The sequence below is a fragment of the Phalacrocorax aristotelis genome, chromosome 4 (genome assembly GCF_949628215.1).
Source record: "Phalacrocorax aristotelis chromosome 4, bGulAri2.1, whole genome shotgun sequence".
NCBI classification, from domain to species: domain Eukaryota; kingdom Metazoa; phylum Chordata; class Aves; order Suliformes; family Phalacrocoracidae; genus Phalacrocorax; species Phalacrocorax aristotelis.
The window spans coordinates 33845565-33866734 of NC_134279.1; the positions used below are offsets into that span (position 1 = coordinate 33845565).

General features: G+C 41.9%; 2 protein-coding genes across 2 annotated transcripts in view; one reads left to right on the forward strand and one right to left on the reverse strand.

Annotated features, from left to right (window-relative positions):
- IGFBP7 (insulin like growth factor binding protein 7) overlaps positions 1-882 on the forward strand; it is an 18255-nt gene extending 17373 nt beyond the window's left edge. Inside the window, exon 5 of the mRNA XM_075090875.1 lies at positions 643-882. Coding sequence (XP_074946976.1) covers positions 643-662 — 20 coding nt within the window. The 3' untranslated portion in view covers positions 663-882. The remainder of the gene's footprint in view (positions 1-642) is intronic.
- Positions 828-21151, reverse strand: POLR2B (RNA polymerase II subunit B). Its single transcript, XM_075090850.1, has 25 exons — positions 20970-21151; positions 20624-20696; positions 18780-18930; positions 16117-16229; positions 15632-15851; positions 14559-14717; positions 13349-13513; positions 12613-12809; positions 11751-11870; positions 11202-11388; positions 9954-10097; positions 9606-9745; positions 9375-9486; positions 8662-8816; positions 8207-8405; positions 7929-8097; positions 7378-7474; positions 5944-6038; positions 5412-5662; positions 5235-5324; positions 4853-4960; positions 3726-3839; positions 3472-3632; positions 1942-2137; positions 828-1080 (listed from the first exon to the last, which is right to left on the reverse strand). The coding sequence occupies exons 1-25, from the start codon at positions 20986-20988 to the stop codon at positions 991-993; spliced, it is 3525 nt and encodes a 1174-aa protein (XP_074946951.1). The 5' UTR covers positions 20989-21151; the 3' UTR covers positions 828-990.
- Positions 21152-21170: the final 19 nt, after the last annotated feature.

The window sequence follows — 21170 nt, forward strand, 5'->3', positions numbered from 1 at the left end:
GCATTGAAATAAGAGCATAAAATGAATCCCGGTATCAGGCATAGGAACTTTGCTACAGGTTTTAGCTAGTCTCTAATCCCCTTTCAAACAGGTTATTTATGGATGTGAATGAAACTGAGTTTTACTGAGTTGTGCCAGCAGCAGCAAGCTTATACCCCAGAACAGATGACGTTTACTCCCCCCTCACAGTAACTCTGCTGCGAGGTTGTGGTGCTGCATATATTGCCTCATGGTTTATTTCTTATGTGCACACCACATGTCACAGCTGTTTCTTTTCAGCTGTAGGAAAGCTCTCAAGTAAGCATACTGCAGCTAAGCAGTACGCTGGCAGTCCACGTTTACTTAAAGGAAACTGATAATGGAATAAACTGGCAGGTGTCATAGCTGCATGCTCCATGTTTAGGGAGTCTGTGTCCCACATGTGGGTGACCTCTGCACAGACAAACACCTCCGTTACCATCCCCTGGCAGTAGGGAAGGAAGGAAGGAAAGAAAGAAGGAAGGAAGGAGGGGGTCAGGACTGAGCTGTCAGGTCTCACCCTCCGCTAAGCCATCAGCCAACTCACTCACTGTGCTACTGCCTGAGTTGTGATATTATGCCCTGGAACAGTATAGCAAGTAACATGTTTCTGTTTTTCCACAGATGATGGTGCAGAGCTCTGATGTGAGGACTTTCACTTACGCACAGTTTTAAATTAGTATTTTGGAAAGCTACAACCTGTGTCTTTTTCTAGCTCACTAATCATTCCCTCTTAAATCACTTATGCTTGGATTACCAATTTGCTTGCACGCTTCTTTCACAGATACACAAATAAAGAGATTCACAAGTTTAGTTATAAATTTTAATTCTATTTACAGGAAATAAACATACTTCTGAACAGCACATAGCTGATGAGTAAAACTATTTTAAATGCAACCTACACAAAGTGAAACAAAACCTGAGCGCTGCAGTCTCATCATTTGAAAAAAACCCAACCCACCCTTTTAAAGACTAAACACTCATCATACGAGGTGCAATACTCATAGACATCAGTTCTTGGAAGAGGAGTTTGCAGGCATAGGGCATCCGAACCAGAGAGATCTGGAAAGAGATTTCAAAAGGCTCATGATAAGCACTGCTAAAGCATCAACTTCCACCGCCCTCTACACAAATAATTTGTTAAGTTTTTGGCTCAAAAGTGAACCTGAAGTTATGCATGAAAGCATTTAACAAGGATTGCTCACAGACAGTAACAAAGCAAGAGGGAAGCTGAGACTGTCGAGTCCCCTCAGCAGCTATCCAGAACACATTTTTAATGATAAACGCAACCAAGGGATCTGATCTTAAGTAAGAGCCGTTTAACAAGGAAACACATGCACAGCAAAGCGTGCCTGATGTGCAGTAAAAGCAGTTAAGATTTCAGCACACATCTCTTCAGCAAGCCCAATGTCATTGTTAAGCATTGCAGCAGTCAGTCCCTAGCATGAGAACAAGCCTGTTTAAGGCACTTATTTTTATCTCTGCTGCTGCTCTCCTTTGACATAGTTCTGTAACTGAGCACACACTACAGAGCTTTTTTTGTTAAAAAAAAAAGGCACAACACAAAAGACCTCCCATGGGGACCTGGCTCTGCAAGCATAAACATCTTCATGGGGACAGTCACAAGGGCGATGGCTCTGAATTCCTGTGATTCTGAGTTTTACTTCTAAAAATAAGCTCTCAAGCATTTACTTTTGCACCGCAAAATACTCAAACAGCATTTCCTGCCAAGGGACAAGCCAACACTGTAACATTAATAAGGGAACATCCAAATTAACTAGGACACTATAAACACTGGTGAAACTAAAATAGCAATTGTTCTGGTGCTTCTTTAAATATTTACTTCCCTATCCTCCTGTTCACCCGAGTGGCATTTCCTCTGACCCACAAAGAGACACACCGGCTGATGAAAACCACATGTACCTGAGTTTTATTACGGCATCCCCGACATTCATAGGTGTGAGTCCTTGTGTTTGCGATCGCCATGATTCCACAGAGGTTGCAGACATGGACTTGGTATGGGTCTGAAGCTTCAAACAACCTCTCTCTCAAGAACTGGGCTGCTCCGTGAGCAATCTGGCAATCTCGTTCCATTTCTCCAAAACGAAGGCCACCATCACTGAAAAGAGGAAAAGGAAAAAAAAAAACCCAAACCCTCAACTTGAGTTCATTGGCAAAATACATCAGTTCTTGGTGGTGGAACAAGTAACTTATCAGAAACGCAAGAGCAGTATTACTAGGCAGGAGTAAAGCTGTGCATTCATTTTCCCCTAACACCTCAGAATAAAACTGCTGGGAAGAATGCGAACGCAGTAGTTTGTAACTGCTGCCGAGCATTTCTAAAGCAGATGTCAGACAGCCAACAGCCACAGCACAACTGTATAGCAAAATGAATAAGGTAAATCATTATCTAATTGTCTGTGATGGGTTTAACCTTGGCTGGCTGCCCACCAAGCAGCTCTCTCACTCCCCCATGTCGACAGGACAGGAGAAAAAAAGAAAGATGGAGAAGCTCGTGGGTCAAGATAAAACTGGGGAGATCACTTACCAATTACCATGGCAGGCAAAACAGACTCAGCATGGGGAAAACCAGTTTAATTTACTGCCCATTAAAAATGGAGTAGCATGGTGAGAAACAAAGACAAAACTAAAAACACCACCCCTACCTTCTTCCCAGGCTCAAATTCACTCCTTCATTCTCAACTCCTTCTTCCCCTCCCCATGGTCACAGGGGGAATGGGGGTTGCAGTCAGTGCATAACAGTTCCCTCTGCCTCTCCTTACACTTTTCCCAGCTCCAGCATGGGGTCCCTCCCACGGGACACTCCTTCACAGACTGCTCCAGCATGGACCCTCCCACTGGGTACAATCCTTCAGGAATGGATTGCTGCAGCATGGGTCCCCCATGAACCACAGCTCCTGCCAGGAGCCTGCTCCAGCCTGCATAACTGCTCTGCCATGGTCCTCCCCAGGCTGCAGTGGGACAACCTGCTTCACCAGTCTCTCCATGGGCTGCAGGGGGATCTCTGCTCCAGTGCCTGGAGCTCCTCCTCCCCCTCCTCCTTCTCTGACCTAGATGTCTCCGGGGCTGTTCCTCTCATGTTTTCCCACTCCTCTTTTTACCCTTTCTTAAATACGTTACCACATAGGTGCCACCAGCATCGCTGACGGGCTCAGCTTTGGCCAGCAGCGGGTCTGCTGGAGCCAGCTCTGAGTGGCTGTGTCCAGGCACAGGGCAACCCTGGTCCTTTCTCAGAGAGGTCACTGCAGCAGCACCTCCTGCTACGAAAACCTTGACACCTGCACCCAACACATCATCTTAAGCCAAACACGTGAAAATAGATGGCTGAGGTAAGCTAATTAGGTTCTAGCAGCAAAGTCGAGGAAGCTAAGTTTAGGGCTAAAAACTTCAGAGAAAAAGAGAACACTGTATAGAACTAATAAACATCCTTACCGAGATCTACCTTCCATGGGCTGCCTGTTAAGTATCTGGATTGGCCCTCTTGCACGAGAATGGATTTTGTCATCTACCATGTGCTTCAATCGCTGATAATATGTAGGACCAATGAAGATCTGTGATGTGATTTTTCGACCCGTGAAGCCATTGTAGAGGACCTGAAGCAGTCAATGCAATTGCTGAATCATAAGCCTTACTATCCATCAAATGTATGTTAAAAAAATTACAGTGAATTGGTATTTTGATTATACCTCATTTCCTCTTAGATGATAGCCATAATCTGATAACAGGTTGGAAATCTTCTGCACATTGACAGCATCATTAAAAGGTGTAGCATCACCAATTTCTCCCTTGTTTGCAGACACCTGCAGAGAAGAGATTTGCAAAAGCTTGTCAGATTTCTGAAGGACTGGTCAGACAACATTAAGCTGTTTCAAACAGTTTTAACTCTTAATGCCAGAACGTGAGATTCCATGGCCATGACAGTACCCTATCTTGCTTTGTTTACCAGCTACACAATTTATAGTGAGATTTTTAAAAAATACACAGCATCAACAATATTGCTACTCCTTTATCTAGGTCACAGAAAACACTTGGAATAAAAGCAACAAATGGGAGACTATGCTGTAGTCCGACTTGCCAAACAAAATTTACAGGACTGTAGGTCTTCCCCAAGAAACCTGCTTTTGCTATCAAGTAACTGGAGAACAATCCATATTTTTTAGAGGATTAACAACCTACCAGGTGTTAATACCTATTAAAAAATCCCCAAACTATTTGCATCAAAAAGGGCATCACCAGCAGAGATAAAGAAGTCATCATCCCACTCTACTCAGCACTTGTCAGGCCACACCTGGACTGCTGTGTACAGTTCTGATCCCCTCTATACAAAAAGGATGTGGACAGGCTGGAAGGGGCCACCCAAAGGACTGGGAAGCCTGCAGTATGAGGATAGGCTGGGAGAACTGGGTTTGTTCAGCCTTCAGAAAAGGAGGCTCAGAGGGGATCTCATCACCGTGTACCAGTACTTAAGGGGTAGCTACAAAGAGGATGGAGACTCCCTTTTTACACGGAGTCACATGGAGAGGACAAGGGGGAACGGACACAAGTTGCTCTTGGGGAGATTCCAATTGGACACCAGAGGAAAATTTTTCACAGTGAGGACAGTCAACCATTGGAATAATCTCCCCAGGGAAGGGGTTGACTTGGCCACATTGGACAGCTCTGAGTTGCCTGGACAGGGTGCTGGGCCATCTTGTCTAGACTGCGCTCTTCCCAGAAAGGTTGGACTATATGATCCCTGAGGTCCCTTCCAACCTGGGATTCTGTGATTTTAATTCCTATTGCTCAGACATGCAGCATAGAAGACTCTTCTTACCTTCCCCTGAAGACACTCAATCAAGTGACCAATGGTCATGCGGGAAGGGATGGCATGGGGGTTGATAATTATATCAGGTGTGATGCCTTCACAGGTGAAGGGCATATCCTAGAGCAGGGAAACAGGCAGTCAGTACTTCCCAGAACATCAAGTTTAAGAAAAAGCAGAGGTGTGAATTAAAATTAAATCTTTTAAAGCATTTCAAAGGCACTGAAGTAGCATGTAAGAAGCAGCTGTGCCCCTTTCTAAACATACTTCAGCTAAATTTAAGCCACTATATTGCACCTGAGTAGATATTCCACAGACAACTCGTTAAGGCCATTCCAATGCTAAGAAGATCAGAGATAAAATGTTAAGAAGGAGAGGGGGTGGAAATCACTACCTCTTGCCTGTACTGGATACCACAGGTTCCTTTCTGACCATGTCTGCTGGCAAATTTATCTCCAATTTGTGGGATTCTTACAGAGCGCACCTGAAAGCCATAGGAAAACGTTCAGTTGGTAACTTAAATACAGAACAAAAATTATTAAAAGCAGAAAGCGCAGGTGTCGGTGCTCACCCTGATCTTGCAGAACTTGTATCCTTCCTGGTTGAGGGTTACCATGACCTGATCTACAATACCAGTCTCACTAGTTCGCAGAAAAGTGCTACAGTCTCTCTTTGTGAAACGTCTGTTAGTGCTTTCCAGCTCGTCTTCATTTTCTGGCAGTGTTACTGTTTTGCCAATAATGACGTCATCCCCAGACACACGTACCCCAGGTGCTATCAAACCATCGTCATCAAGTTTGTCATAGATTGCATGTCTCATACCTTGGGAAAGAAAGAAAAAAAAGTAGACTTCCAAATTTTTCAACATATTGACTTTGATGTTCTGTAGAAATTTAACAAGTCTGCTTGCAACTTCAGACTACTGCTAAAATGTCTAAAGATAATTTTACGCAAGTATCTCAACTGATGTTGATGCTATTAATCCAGACATTTCTGCTATTTTATGTCCCAAAATAAAGCCTGAATCAGTTCAACAACATTAACTCACTCACCCACAAAAATTTAATTTAACAACTCAGCCTTCATACACTCCTATATCTTACCTTGACAAGTTTCACGTGTAGGCTTTTCAAAAACTTCCTCTTGGTCGTACCCTTTTTTAGACTCTTGCTCTTTGTAGGAGCGATAGAACACAGATCTGAAACAAAGTAACAAAGCCTTCTCCAGTGAAACCAGCATCATTTTTCCTCATCTGTACATCTCAGTTCCACTATAATCACCCTTTTATCACATATTATGGCTACTGTTACTAATGACAATCAAACCAAACACAGTTCATATGCCACACAACCTTTCCTCTAAAGTCTTGCTAATCTGACCATCACTGAGGAGGGGAAAACAAAAGTAAAACCAACAATACCCCACGAAACAAACAAAACCCAGTTTCAGATGGCATTTTGATGGTCACTTTTCAGATATTGCCAAAGTACCTGTAGATAACATGTTAATTTTTGATGAACCGCAGAGACCTTCGATCTGCTTGACATCTCAAATGTAGTTACTATTCCTAAAGATTATTTGCATCTTTATCATTCTCATATTACTTTTCTCCTTAAACCTGCCATTTTGCAAGCGTTTTTAGGCTTCTACTGCTACCTTGCAGTACAACTCAGTACAACTGAGCTGCCATGGAAAACTTTCAATTTATATAGGCTGCTTCCCAGGGCTTTAGGGCCTTTTGGTTGCTGCCTCAGTTGCCATCACACCAAAGCCACAGCCTTATAGATACATATTATTTGCTTTAATTGCTCCCATGCACACAGGAGGCTCTATAAAAGCTTCACGTGAGCCACAGAAGTCTAATAGTCTCATACTTGTTCTACATTCGAAGGCAGCAGATCCAAGATACCAAGCACACACTTCTTGGGCTCAACTTGGACAAGAGAAAACAAACATAACTAGAAATCCATTGACCAGCTACGTAGCTAACCACAGCCATCTAAAAATTATAATGCACAGTCACATCTGTTGCCAGTTGTCCCAAGAGCAGTTCCTACTAAGGACAGGAACATGCCAGTCCTCACTGGCAGCAACTGTCATGCTACTACAGACAGGACTATACTACAAAGCTGCAATATTGCCATTAAGGAGTTCATATAACTAGAGTTGCATGAAAATATAACAGCATAACAGCAAGGAGGCCAAATATTTTTTCATTTAAGCATTGTACAGAAAACAGTAAACACAGTAAAGACCAAGACAGAAAAACTGGGAAGACAAAGTGGGAAGTCAGGTTACACAAAGGATGAACCATTCCTCGCTGTGTTTTGCTGAGGTACACATTCACCATTTTCATTGTGCTGCTCCCTCTCCCCCACCCACCATTTAAGAAAAAAAATTAAAAAGCTTCTCAGGTTGGAAGGATTTGGAGTATGGTGGCTTCTAGCGTAAGAACAACTTTTCTTGAGATTCTGGACAACTTAGTATACTCTTTTTTCCTTTTTTTCTTCCAAGCAGTTAAATTTACGAAGTCTTACCGGAAAAAGCCTCTGTCAACAGCAGAACGATTCATGATGACAGAGTCTTCCTGATTATAGCCTGTGTACGACGCAATGGCTACAATCGAGTTGATACCTATAATAGGCAGAGCAAATACTTTGAAAGCACGCACACATACCAAACAGGCGTTACTTGTAACTCAAAATAAGCTGTATTGTCTTCAGTGAAGCTGTTCTACCCTTTCCAAGATAAAATCTCCATGTCCCAAACACAAAAACCACGTAGTGTCAGCAAACACAGCTTTGGTTAGAAAAGAGAGTCAGGGGTGACCCCTTGTGAAGAACGTAGCAAATACCAACACAAAAAACCCGCATTTTTCCAGTTAGATTTTGGCAGACGGTATGGATGAAGTAGTTTCAGCTGCAACACTAGCAATGTATTTTGCAGTCTAGGTGTCCAGCTACAAGTTAACATTGAACCTATAATTAATTTTGAAATTGCACACATTTCGTAAATATTCATGTACTCTACCCACAACATTTTGACATAGTTTAAAAACAGTAGTATCAAACACGAACTGACAACATACCTGCTGGTAACTCTCTAAATCGCAAGTATTCCATGGAACGTGTTGTTACAAGGGGCTTCTGAGGATAATACAACACATGTGCCAGCGTATCCATACGAACATGGAAGTTAGTAATGTAAACTCCCATAGCCTGTTTACCCATAGCAGACTGGTATGTGTTCCTGGGAGACTAGGCAGACAAGGGAAGACCAGAACATATGTACATAAAGCTCTTTACACATACACCTGTGGCTTTTCTATCAACTTTAAAAGCAGGATGTCAGAAGTGATGCACTGACCTGGTTGTGATCAGGGAAAGGGATAATAGATGCACATACTCCCAGGATCATAGATGGGTGAATCTCACAGTGTGTATATGTTGAACAATATGCCACACCTTTCTCTTGCAAGTCGTCCGGAGTCATTGCCAGCATCACAGTCTCTTCTTCCAGTGTATCAATGTACTCCACTACACCACTGGCCACGAGATCCTGCCAACTGAATAACCGAGGTCTGAAATACTCAACTAACATAACAAATGGGTCTCTTCAGCAGTAACAAGAACAAGGACTTCCCTGACCTATTATTACTACCACTGCCTCAGCGTGATAAAAAAATGAATTAAGCTACCAGGCAGAGAAAGCATCTTTGTGCTGCACAAAGCTTTGAACATTTTTCTCTCCAAGCTGGAAGCTGCAAGTTCCTCCAAGATGGAAAATTAGACATTCAGTTGAATTTCAGGAACGTATCTCACCTGTAATTGTTATACTCTCGTTCCTTCAGTTGGTCAATATGCCTTTTCTTCAACAGCAACTTCTGTTTTTCCACAATTAAAAGGGGTCGGCAAATTCTGCCTGCATCAGTATAGATGCGGATTTCTCGTTCACGAATATCCCTAATCATTGAGACCTGTACAAGAAAACAGCACCACATGAGTGCAAAAAGTCTCAGACTGGAATCAAAACTATGGAACACAAAATAGGATAACCAAGTTCCCTAAAGCAAAGGCCTTACAGGTGCTATCAGCACCACAAAACAAACATTAACACCCCTACAAACAGAAGCATTTCATGAGAATTTTTTTCAACTGGATCCTCAAAACACAAAACAAACACCAAACATCCCCAAACAAAAAAAGAAACAACATAAATAAACAAAAAACAAAAGAGAATCAAAACAGAAACAAAACCACAAAAAGCCGAACCAAAACAAAACCACACCAACACAAAAACCAAAACAACAAAAACCAGCCCTACAACCAAACAACAAACCACACACAACATCAAACAAAACCCAAAAAAAACACCAAACCCCCCAAAACTCCCAAAACAGAAAAATCCCAAGCAATGTGAAGTACGTTCAGAAAGAGACCTGCAAATAATGGTATCTGGGGCTTTCAAAGTAGTATCATGACATTATCTTCTCTCATCTAAAAAGAAGCCATAACTCTAGAGGTAAAATTTATACCTCTGACACAATGATGTCCATCTGACGACGGAGCTTCCTCAGGGTATTCATGAGCTGCTCTGGATCTTTGTGTATTCCTACCCAGCAGCCGTTGACAAAGATCTTGGTAGCACTAAAAAGAGGGAAAACCAAACAAATAATAATAAAAAAAAGCCAAAAAAACCCAAACCCTTGAAGTGTCGTGCAGCATAAAAACCTTAAATTTGTTTAAACAGTTTCATTTGCACATACTCAGCGATTGCTGCTGGAGATATTTCTTCCAGGTTTTCCATACTCCACTCTTCCAAGAATTCCAAAATTGGGGATGGCTGAGACCCCACAGAAATGTAAGCCATCAGGGCTAAGTTCTTCACAAGTCCTACTGCATGACCCTAGTAGAAACACACAGTTAACCTGCATTTCCAGATCAAGAGATTCCCCTGAGAAGATCCAAGAACTTTGACTCCTCGACAAACTGGACACATCAGCATTTTAAAAAAAAGTGCAAGTAATCATCACAAATGCCATGACTATAAAATGACTAGCAGATAAAAGCAGTTGGGCATGAGTAAGTACTGACATAAATATTACTTCCGTTACCTCAGGAGTCTCAGCAGGGCAAACCATGCCCCACAGCGTATTGTGCAGCTGTCTGGGCTTTGCCAGTTTACCATCTCTACCAATTGGAGAATTCAGGCGTCTCAGATGGGAGAGCGTAGATGCAAAAGTCAGGCGGTTTAACACCTGCACATAGTAAAGAATTCAGTTAGTCAAAGCTGCTTAAGTGTGTTGACAGGCATCATGATACATTAGAGCAAAGGATCAATGCCCTCTAGAAATTCTGTACTTCAGAAGAACTAAAATAGCTCTGATTTTTGTTAGCTACACTTTTTAGTTCACTTACATTAATCTTAGTCTAAGTTTACCCTGAAAATCTGTTCCTTGTGGTATAGCTTAGTCTCATCAGGTAACTAGAATGAGTGATACTCGTAAAAATACTTTTTAAGCTGCATTTCCACCAGGAGGGTTTGGCAGTACAATGACACAGAGATCTTTTCAAACTTAGTTTGAAAAACTAAGATGACTTAGTTATTACAAGCAAATCAGCATTTACATTTTTTTCAGAGTCTGCTCAAGGTCTCTCAAAAGTTTAAGAAAATTTATTTTTACAGCATGAAATGGGAGAGTTTATTTAAAAAGCAAACAAGCCCCTCATACACATACACCAACAACATACCATCCAAGGACAGCTACCACCTTCGCCCCTTTCCTAACTTTGCTTTCCCCAAATTATTACCTCACCAGGGCTCCAGGCAACAAAATATGCTGGCATTTAAAAACTCTCACCTTTTTCCTGTTTCCACCTTTATGAGAAACAGGCTCAACTAAGCACTGCTCTGGGCTAATAAGGCCAGTGCTCCTTATCATTAGCTGTGGAATACATAACTGTTGTATTACAAGGTGTCACTCCAGTTTCTTTAACCACCTGTGAAGCACTGGAAATAATTAAAGGAAAGAAATCCATCCTCCCTAAAGATTCCCTGGGACTAGGACTTGATGAGACACAAGCATATGCCCTAACACACCAACTTTTTACAAGAGTTTACACCAACTGTTTAGCAGTGAACACAATAGCTAAATCCAAACCCAAACAACAAAACACCACCCAAACCCCACACCAGAATCAACTGTTTGGATCTTCATCTGTTTCAGCGATGTATGTTTCCTTTCAGACATGGTTCTATTTAACATACAACATGCATGGCTGCCAAGCAATGTTAAACTCTTCCGTGATATAGTTTTATGTAAACCTGACAAACGCTACTATGCCTTACTCAGCTATTGTACCTGAGATACTCCTGCTCTGGCCTGATGGGCTTTCTTCTGGTCACCCCAGTTTCCAGTTGCCAATGAATACTTCAAACCATCTGAAATAATTCTTGTTTTAATTGCCAGTTCCAAGTTGAAGTCTTTCCCTCTGTCAATAAACTTTTGTGCATAAATTCTCACTTCCTTCAGCAAATTCTTAAACATTCTGAAGAAGAAAATGCCAAGAAACATGATTAAACAGTACTGTAGCAATTCAGCCTACCCTGCACTATTTGGAAAAAAGATCACTGGCCTTCTGAACAGAAGCAAGTCATTTGTAACTAGAGGAGGAAGGGGGGGAAAAAACAAAACAAATTAACCTATTTGTGAACATACACAAAATATGCTTCAAAACAAGCTAATGATAGCCACTTACCCACTCCATTAAAAAGTCACAATCAGATACTGGCTGTATTGCCCAAGACAGATACCAGGCACAACAGAATAGTCTGATTGATTTAGAAGCACAGAGCTGGCAACATGTCTACCACTAATGCTCTCCAAAGAAAATGTATATATTATAGTTACCCTCTGAACAGGAAAGCTAACAGCGGCCCAGCAAGATCCAGTCTTTTGTTGCCATAATGATCTCTGTCATCAAGCTCCCTTCTTCCCAGTGCCGCCAGCAGCAATCTATGAACCATATACCTAAGCAAACAAGATAGTTTATGTTTTAAACTGACAGCAGACATTCACGACAAAGATCACATGCTTTCACAGATAAAATCAGTGAACCATTTCCTAAAGACTGTCCATTCTAGATCTTTAGGATATTGCTGTTGTAAAACATACCTCTTCAGCACGTACACCGTAGAGGTGCACGATCCACTGAAAGTTCAGATAACTAGAGAAAAGTTAATATTTACATCATGACAGCACCGCGTCTTCTGCTACACCATTGTGTACTGTAACATGGGTGACATTTAAGCACATGGAATCAGGCAAAAATCTCGAAGTCTTCTGATGCTATGATTCATCTGCATACCAATAAGCAGTGATCAAGAGGATGTGCTAGTAGTTCTTTTAAAGAGTGGGTTTACATTACAAACAGCTTCTCAGTAGTTATCTACACATTAGTTATCAACCTCTAAATGTTGTCCATGCAACATGATGCCAAAAGAGTAATTTACCATTATCACCACGTCTAACTTAATATCCAGAATGCACTGGAAGCTTGTTTTGTTTCAAATTTTTTCCTATTTTATCAGCACTTGCATCTTCTCAGGTAGGAAAATATACCAGTGCCCTAAAGTTTACCCCTGAATATCCAGAAGACTGAGGTTAAAAACAAACTCCCATTCAGGGAGTTCTTCCAATCTTAATACATATACGTGAATAAAATTCATATTTAGTGTCCATTTGCAATGTGTGACAGAAAATATTGACATACCCTAGAAAATAGGCCTTTTTGGTTTCACAGAAGTCACTGACACCAACATGCGGGAGCATTTCTTTCTGCAAGACTTCTTTAGCATACTTGATTCTCTTTTCTTTGGTGACACCTGGCTTTGCACCTCTTGATCCAATGAAATTTAGAGCAACATTTTGCTCCTGAATGACAAACGCTTCATCCAGAGAAGGTTTGACCTAATGCACAAGACACAGAAAAATCCTGTACCATCCAGTGCCTGTTGGGATTGGAGGAAACTACGCAGTAGTTTGCTGATGATTCTTTTCAGAAACTGCTAATAACTGATCCAGTTCTCTCTGGCTTTACTGTAGTAGCTCTTTCTAAAGCAGCAGAAAACAGTCATGTAGCATGCAGGGAGCACACAAAAAAATAGTTTAGACTTCAGAAAATAGTTCTCATTCAAGTACCTTCTAGACCTGTTGTTGCTTCAGGTATAAATCAGGATTTTACAATTAAAGTCAATGGCAGCAGGATAAGATATTACCAACCCAAATACTTATTAACTCTTTAAAATTTCCATTGCATTTTGTTCACTTCAAATACTCATTAGGATACATTTAGGCAGAGAACTTCTGACATTTCTATTATTTTTGTGGGTTGTCTATTAAAGTAATAAATTACAACTGGAAAACAAACAATGCTTTGAATGATTATTAGCCACACCTAAGCACTACCAAATGTCAAGCCAGCAAATAATTTATTTAACATATATCACCATTTCCATCATTTCCGGATCTTCAAAATCATATATGATGTGCTCTAAAATGTCCCTGTCAGACACAAAGCCTAGTGCACGAAAGACAATTATGATGGGGACTTCTTGTTTGATATACGGCAAAGTTGCTACAATGCGCTGACCAATAGCACTCTTCTTCGCACCCTGAAAAGATGCGGAAAAACATACATTAGTCTTAAATGATTTTGCCTTTAAATAAAAATATCTCTCTGGACTTCGATGATAAAGCATAAGTGTATCTATTCAAGCACTATAGGAAAATACGACTACTCAGCAGGTCAGCTAAGGAGCTATTCTGAAACCTTACTCCAGCAGTGACTTCTATTCTAAAAACATTTCTAACTTTAGAACTAGTCTGCAAAAATTTGGAAGGTTTTTGCTGATGCAAAGGAATTTAAATAATACTATTCATTCACCCATATGCATCCTTTCTCTCCCCTTGTGTATTTGCAAAGAACAATCCTATTCACCTTCAGCTTTCTTTCTGTCAGCTTAAGCCCAGCTTTTCTAATCCACAGTGTAAGACTCTCCATCCTTGTGATTATTCAAGTAGCTGCTCCCCCCTCCCAGAAAGAAACAAACACTGTGGGATTCAGAGGGACAACCACTCAAGGGCACCCCAGCCATCAAGAGCGAGAGTGATGTAAGGCTTCTATTAAAGTTGCTCTTTGAACATGTTTGGGAATTTCCAAATATCAATGCAATGGTAAATGAGTACTGACACTTTCTGCTTTTGAAGTTATGAATAGCCCTTATTTCCCCACACACGTAGCACAACTAAATGTTAAATATGAATTAATATGTGGTCTGCAAAACACATCTAAACCTTGGCCGTCAGCAGAGACAGGGTCCCTGTTCCTATTCTTGTCCTTTGACAAAAAAGAGGAAGCAGCTTGTTTGGATTTTCTAAAAACTCATCTATAGTAATTCTAAAACTATTTTTAGCCTCGCCCTACAACCTGCTGCAGATTGAGTCTTCCTCAAATTGTTTGTCAGAGACAGGCATGATTTATGACAAACAGAATACACTTTCATTTAATTTTACCTCCTTTATAACTTAGCATCAGAAGAAATTTCTTCTCAAAATCACTGAAATAAATGACACGAAGAGACAGGACAGTAATAAATGTCCTAAAATCTAGTCTTTAATGTAAGCCCCAGGGGCGGGATTATCACTGTTTAGGCGTACCTGCCCACCTCTGGCCAGCATGCTAACCCATATAGTACTTGTTGGTCGAGAGGAATTTTCCAGACAAGATCTACACTCTCCTGTGTAGGCATATTTTGAATCCTTCTTTGCAAACACATATACTGTGTTTGTAGCCATTTTCTCTTGAGCAATCAGAACCTGTGTTAGAAACAAGAACACTAGTAAATAACTGACAGAAGGGCATGCTGAAAGTAACAAGCACCAGGTATTTCTACTATTCCTTCAGGTGCCTTAACTTTAAGAGCACTGCACAGCACAAAGTCAATTTGCCAACTCAGCTGGAATACACTCTGCATTCTAAAAATAAAGTATTTGGCAAAACATACACCTACTTAAGACAGAATAACCAAAACAAGAGACACTGAGAACGCTGTGCTCTCTGATGTACTTACTGCATCTGCTAGTCATGCTGAGACATCTGCATTAGCTTTAGGCATAACATTGATAAGAAAGCATTTCGCTATCTGTTCCAGGGCCAACGCACTACACAGGCATTTAAATTTAAATGCTAATTCCAACGGTCAAAGCCAGAATTTTTTCCCCCAAGAAGAAAAACTAGAATTCTATTTCTTTTGCTGCCTAACAACATCCAGGTGTCCATTACTTAAAAACTGGCAGTTTCATTAGTGAGGCACAAGCATGTAGAGGATATGATTTGCTAAAGCTGAATCCACAGCAATTGAGGGAAGAACCTATTTTTATAATAAAATGCATCTATACAACTGTGAACAAACTGGAGGAGACTCCAAGTGAAGTACCTCATTTTAGAGGGCATGTTGCTCTGCAATATTGAAAATGAAAAGGAAAATATCTAGAGTACTTAATGGCATTCAGTGCAGAACAGTTTATGAAACTGAAGGGAAACGTGCCTCAGAGAGGAAGACAAGGTGACTTGAGAAAGTCCTAACAGAGGACTAAAAGCCCCTCTTCCCACAAGATTACAAGTGCCTGAGTAACTGTGATACACTGGAATAACAGTGCTGGCAAAACATATGGAACAAGTAACAGAACTTCCACTGTCTGTAAAGATGACTGTGGGTACAATCCCTTACCTTTTCTGATCCATTAATGATAAAGTAGCCACCAGGATCAAGCGGGCATTCATTCAGTTCACAAAGATCACGGTCAGTTAAGCCATTTAACAAACAGTATGTTGAACGCAACATAATAGGAATTTTTCCTATAAAAGTTTTCTGATGCTGTGTCTGTAACTGATCCTCCCCTTCTTTAATAACTGTTTTAGTTATGTCCACATACAAGGGGGCTGAATACCTACAGAATAAAAACACCGCTGCGTTATCTGTCAGTTATTACTCCACGTCCTACAGAAGGATAACAAATGCAGTTATTCAAGCCTCACTGGTAATAGTAAGCATTACTAGCAAATCACCCTCTGGATTTAAAAAATAGACATTGAAATTTAAATAGAGCAGTAATTATTACATTTTCAAGGCTCTACTAAATTGAAAAAGACTATCAATTAATAACGCAGAGCCAGGCCTTCTTTGTGTTTATCCACTACAGAGCTCATTCTTACGTAAGGTTTCTCAGTCTGGCTTCATTGGGCATCATAGGTGAAGGTGCTCCATCTCTTTCCCAGTGTGTAGGTTTGGAGAGATAGATTTGCTCAAACTTCAACAGATACCGGGGCTGGAAAACAAGATCACATTTACCTGTAATGGAAGAAACATCCATTTTGCTTGTTCAAAAGAGGCCCTAGAGCTTAATACCCAATGCTGCTGCATGTCCTCAGCTCAAGGTATGGAAACAGTCCTGCTTCAGATGGCTACATCAAAAAAGCACCCAAAAACTTTCAATGCTTTCTAAACACCTCATTAATTTAAAAAAAAAAAATCAGAGGAAACTGAAGGGTGAAAACCATTGATAAGAGAAGAATAAAGTACCCAAATAGGTCTTCTTCCTATAAAATAGTTAACAAACTCAAAGTGGGCCAAGTCAGTGAATATAGTAACAAACAGAATATGCCTTACACATGCCTACTTAGAGATTTATCATTTATTTAACTTTAGATAAAACTGCTAGTTTTATGACGCAAAAAGGTGAATCTGCTTCAACACATACAATGAGGTAACTGATGTAGCAAACAAGAATTCCATGCAGGCATTTTATCACATCTGGGCCATAAGAACTCTGCTGTAGCATGCCACCAAACCAACACTTGCTCTAGCAGAGCAAGCTCCAATGCAAAGAAAAAAAAAGCCAGCTTATGGTTTGTGTCACAAGTTGTTTTAGCCTTTCTAACATATATTTTCAAAGTCCTCATATTCAGCCCCTTCTCTGGACTCACCATTAAAGGCAAAGGTGCATATTACCTATCCCATACGTTTTGTCTTACAGCCACAGAAACCACCTTTTTAACATCTGCACTAGGTGGTTGTGCTTCCTCTAGAGATTAAACAGATTATTGTATCAGTTTATCAAAAAAACACAGCTTTCAGACACACCGAAGTGTCACTGCTGCTCTATCCACAAGATACACTAACAATTAGCCTTCTGTATTCCAGATATTCTCTTTCTTATTAATAACCAAAACTGCTACTGGAGAAGGATAACCATTATCAGTAACTGAAAGCACAGCAAGTTGAGTAACACCAGTTCCTAGGATGATTCTGTAGAATCAGTAAACAAAGACTTGAATTATTGGAAAAGACCTGCAAACAATCTTGTTTTAAAAAGGCACAAAGGCTACCTGCAAATGAGACTTGTTGGCAAACATTTTGTAAGCCAAAAAAGTTGCCTCAATTCTTACCCAAAGAAACACCTTTTCCCTGGATTTGAAGCAGCAGCCCTGTATAGTACCAAGTTTCTCAAGTCCTCATGCAAGAAAAAACATCTACCGTAACTCCTATCTGTGAGCATGATTGTTAAACCTTCTTATGTACTACAAATTGCCCAAATTGCCTTCAAAATTTGAGACTGAGAAGTGGAGGGAGGAAGAAACAAAAAGTCAGATTAGCCTAATACACTCAGTCTCCTTAAATTAAACCAGTATCTTCAAATGAGGCAAGAGTTTGCCTGCAAGTGGCTCTGAAGGAAAAAGCAACTTTCCTTTTACACATATCTAGACCAATTGCTAAAAACTTTGATTTGGTAAATAAGGATAAGAAACTAACCTCTCTGATTTGAGAAAGTAAAATACTGGCTTTTGGGAAAAAAAAAGCCAGACATGTATCATGCTTGTGATCCAAACCTTAACCACAAACAGTGCATATAGCAACTGCAGAACTGCACAGCTAGAGAATTCTGCAATAATATACATAGAATAACAGAAGAAACATTAAGGAGAATTACAGTGAAATAAATTCTTATGAACTGTTTGTCTAACAAAGAAGCTAAAAGAAACCTCAGTTTTTCTTTCTACAGGATAGTTGTTTGCTTGCAAAAAAAATGCAAAGGAACAGTCAAACCATGCAACAATTCAGTGCTCAGGTGTCCTGAAGTTCCTTTAAATCTCTACAGGGAAGCAGCAAGGTAGTGACTGATAGCAGGGGAACAGATCACTTACGGAACAGGGATCACACCACATGAAGGACAAGGATGAAAGTATGACAGCCACTGCAAAAGGTGCACACTCATTGCAGAAGAGCCATCACACAGCGCAGACCTTAGACAATTTGTTCTCCTTTGGAACATGGTGCCAATGGGAGATGATGGGCAATGGCAGCCTTTGAAAACCCAGACCTAACTACATCTGAAGAAAGCTAACTGAGAACTTTTCAGCCATAAATGCTTCTTGCCATGGTAAAGCTACTGAAAATCAAAATCCCAGCAAAACATGGTTTGCTTCTCGCTACCTGACTTGCTCTACTACACCCCTGCCAGTGCAGTTTCGTACAGTAACTGACACCATGAGCTGCAGCAGCCAATTGTTCTTGATCATTTCTCAATTCAACCAACAATTTAACCAGCAGGAGAGAGAAACTCCATAGAAAAGGGAAGTTTGATTCCGTGGAGAACAAAGCTGTTGAATGTGTTTCTCTGCCACATACCCAACTATCTGGAGACTTGGTCACATACCTCATAGATTCCAAAGATTTCATACTTCCGTCCTATTGACTGTATAAGCAGTGCCATAACTCAGACGTATTTCTGTCTCTTGAGATGGAGGCTGAATAAAACCCACGTAAAATCATTTTGCACTGTAAAAACACAGCACCTCTGCTGGGGATCTCCACTCACCGGCTCTTCCACTTCTCCTGTGGCATGCTGGGCTTCAGCTTGTAAATCAATTGGTGGAGCATCTTCAACAATTCTCTGCACAGACATCTGAATAAACTCATCAAAAGAATCCAACTGTTGCCTGACTAAACCCTTTTCATCAAAGTAGGAGCTAAAAAACAGTAAAATAAGAGATCTTAATGTCATTCATGTACTTCATACATCAACAAGCTTAAGATGTATTTATTACAAAACCTTCAAAAGCCATGAAATATAGTACAAATTAAACACATTCACTTTTCCCAAGTTATGAGTTTCAAACACAGATGTTCAAAAATGCTAAACTACTCTCTCTGTGCTTGAAGGCACAGATGCTACAAACTGACAGACTTGCTGCCACCTGTTGGCTGAGCTGTGACGGTGCGCACAGCCTATCTTACAAGGGAAACAGAATGACTGAAACATCAGTAAAAGTGGCTTCAGCTGAAGTTTTCAACTATGTACGTAAATTACTTTGCTTTAACTAATTTTCCAAGCTGCAGTAAACTGAGCACATGCACTTAAGTCAAGGTAACAGTTCTCAGAACTTTTCTTAGCTTGGATCTCCTCTGTTCCAGCCACACAGAGGCTCCCAGCTTCACTTCTCCAGATTTCCCCCAGCCTTTGCATCACCCAGCTTCAACCCAGCACAACCTAACTGTAAGAATCGAAGCCCCACATGCTAATTTTTAACGGGGTAACCTAAACACATCTGCTGTATGAGCTCCTGCCTGCAAGCTCCTCTAACTCACATTCCTGAAGCCAGCCAGGGTTCACTACCTCAGCTTCTGCCCCATTGCTAGAAAGATCTCTAGAGAAAACTGGTAAGAACTACCCCCCTACCAACAGCCTCAGGCTTCCCAAAGAAGTGGAACATACCCTTGGCTATTGTGCTGTTGCCACAGTGAATCTTGCCAGCACAGTCTGTTATTGCACAAGGGGAAGGAGGAAGGGAAAGGGCAACCTGTGTCACAGAATGGTTGAGGTTGGAAAGGACCTCTGGTGGTCACCTTGTTCTATCACCCGACTCAAGTATGGTCACCCAGAGCTGACTCTCCAAGACCATGTCCAGACAGCTTTTGAATACCACCAAGGATGGAGACTCCATCACCTCTCTGGGCAACCCGTGCCAGTGCTCAGTCATCCTTGCAGTAGTGTTTCCTCATACGGACTGAGGTGCAGCCTCAGCTGAAGGACTTGCCTCAGTTACCTCCCACCTGACTGAAAGCAAAGGTAGCACTCTTCACTAGGCTGGAAGAGTAAGGACCTCCTCCAGCCTCCAAAGTTCCTAATCTCTGCTGTCCATCCAGTCTGCCTACAGGACCACCCCACAGATCTACTGTTCTGTTTGCCCTAAGACACCAGTCATATACATATTACAAATGATGCAGTTAGCAAGAGAAACACTTCTTACTCAGTTCCATGCAGCATTCTGCTCCGTAACCACCACAAGAAGGACAAGAAGCTGCAGGCCCTGGATGTTCATGTCTTGCTAGGAAAACACTAAGCTAAGTACTGATTTCCTAATGCCAGCATCAGCTGCGAGAGTAGTGGGCAAAATCACGTGCTTGATATGGAATTGAAATAACTTCTTATTTCATACAAAACAGGGCACCCCACTGGGGGTCAGTAGGGCTTCTTAATCCCTAACGACAAACCCGCTGTTTCTGCTTAAAGCTGTTCTGCTCTGAAAGTGCTGAACCACACAATTCAGTGTAAGCAAGCCTGCAGCTTCCATGACTTTCTGCTAGCGAGCTGGATGTTACCCGTGGGACCAAGTGCTCATATGCTGAAGCGTTAAGAACAGCAGCGCTTTAAAACCTCACCTAATAACAATCCAGCAGGCTTCCTGCCACAAGTCGGGGGTGATTTCATCATCGTCTTCATCATACTGCATATCTGTCGAGGAAGCACAACGTTTATGTCAGGCTCCGCTCACCTCACTGTCTCTCCTCGCCTCGGAGGGGGAAGGAGGGAGCATGGGGGGGAGGGGGAAGGCGGGCACACGGCGGGCTGAGGGACCCTCCAGCACCCCAGGAGGCTGTAGGAGACCCCACCGCCCCCCTCGGCCGGCCCCGCGCGCGCCCAACGGCTCCCCTGCCCACCGCGCCTGGAGCAACCGGAGACAAGGCCCGGCGGGGAAGCATCCTGCGGCGGCCGCGGCGCCCTCACCTTCGTCCGCGTCGTACATGGTGGCGGCGGGAGGAGCCGCAGGCAGCGGCGGCAGCAGAGACGGAGAGGGGAGCAAGGGGAGCGGCGGGCCTTCGGGCTCGGCGCCTCAGGGCCCAGGAAAGGAGAGGCGACGGCAGCAAAACGGCGCCTGCGCACGCTGAGGGCGTCACGCGCCGGGCGGAGCGGGGCGGCTGCGCGCGC

Bases quoted from the DNA above. Each gene is read 5' to 3' on its own strand.
- POLR2B (XM_075090850.1), bottom strand. The intron at 7,475-7,928 runs GTATGTTGTCAG...TGCCTATTATAG, and splicing joins ATTTAGAGAGTTACCAGCAG to GTATCAACTCGATTGTAGCC. The intron at 5,663-5,943 runs GTAAGATATAGG...TTCTTTCCCAAG, and splicing joins TACACGTGAAACTTGTCAAG to GTATGAGACATGCAATCTAT.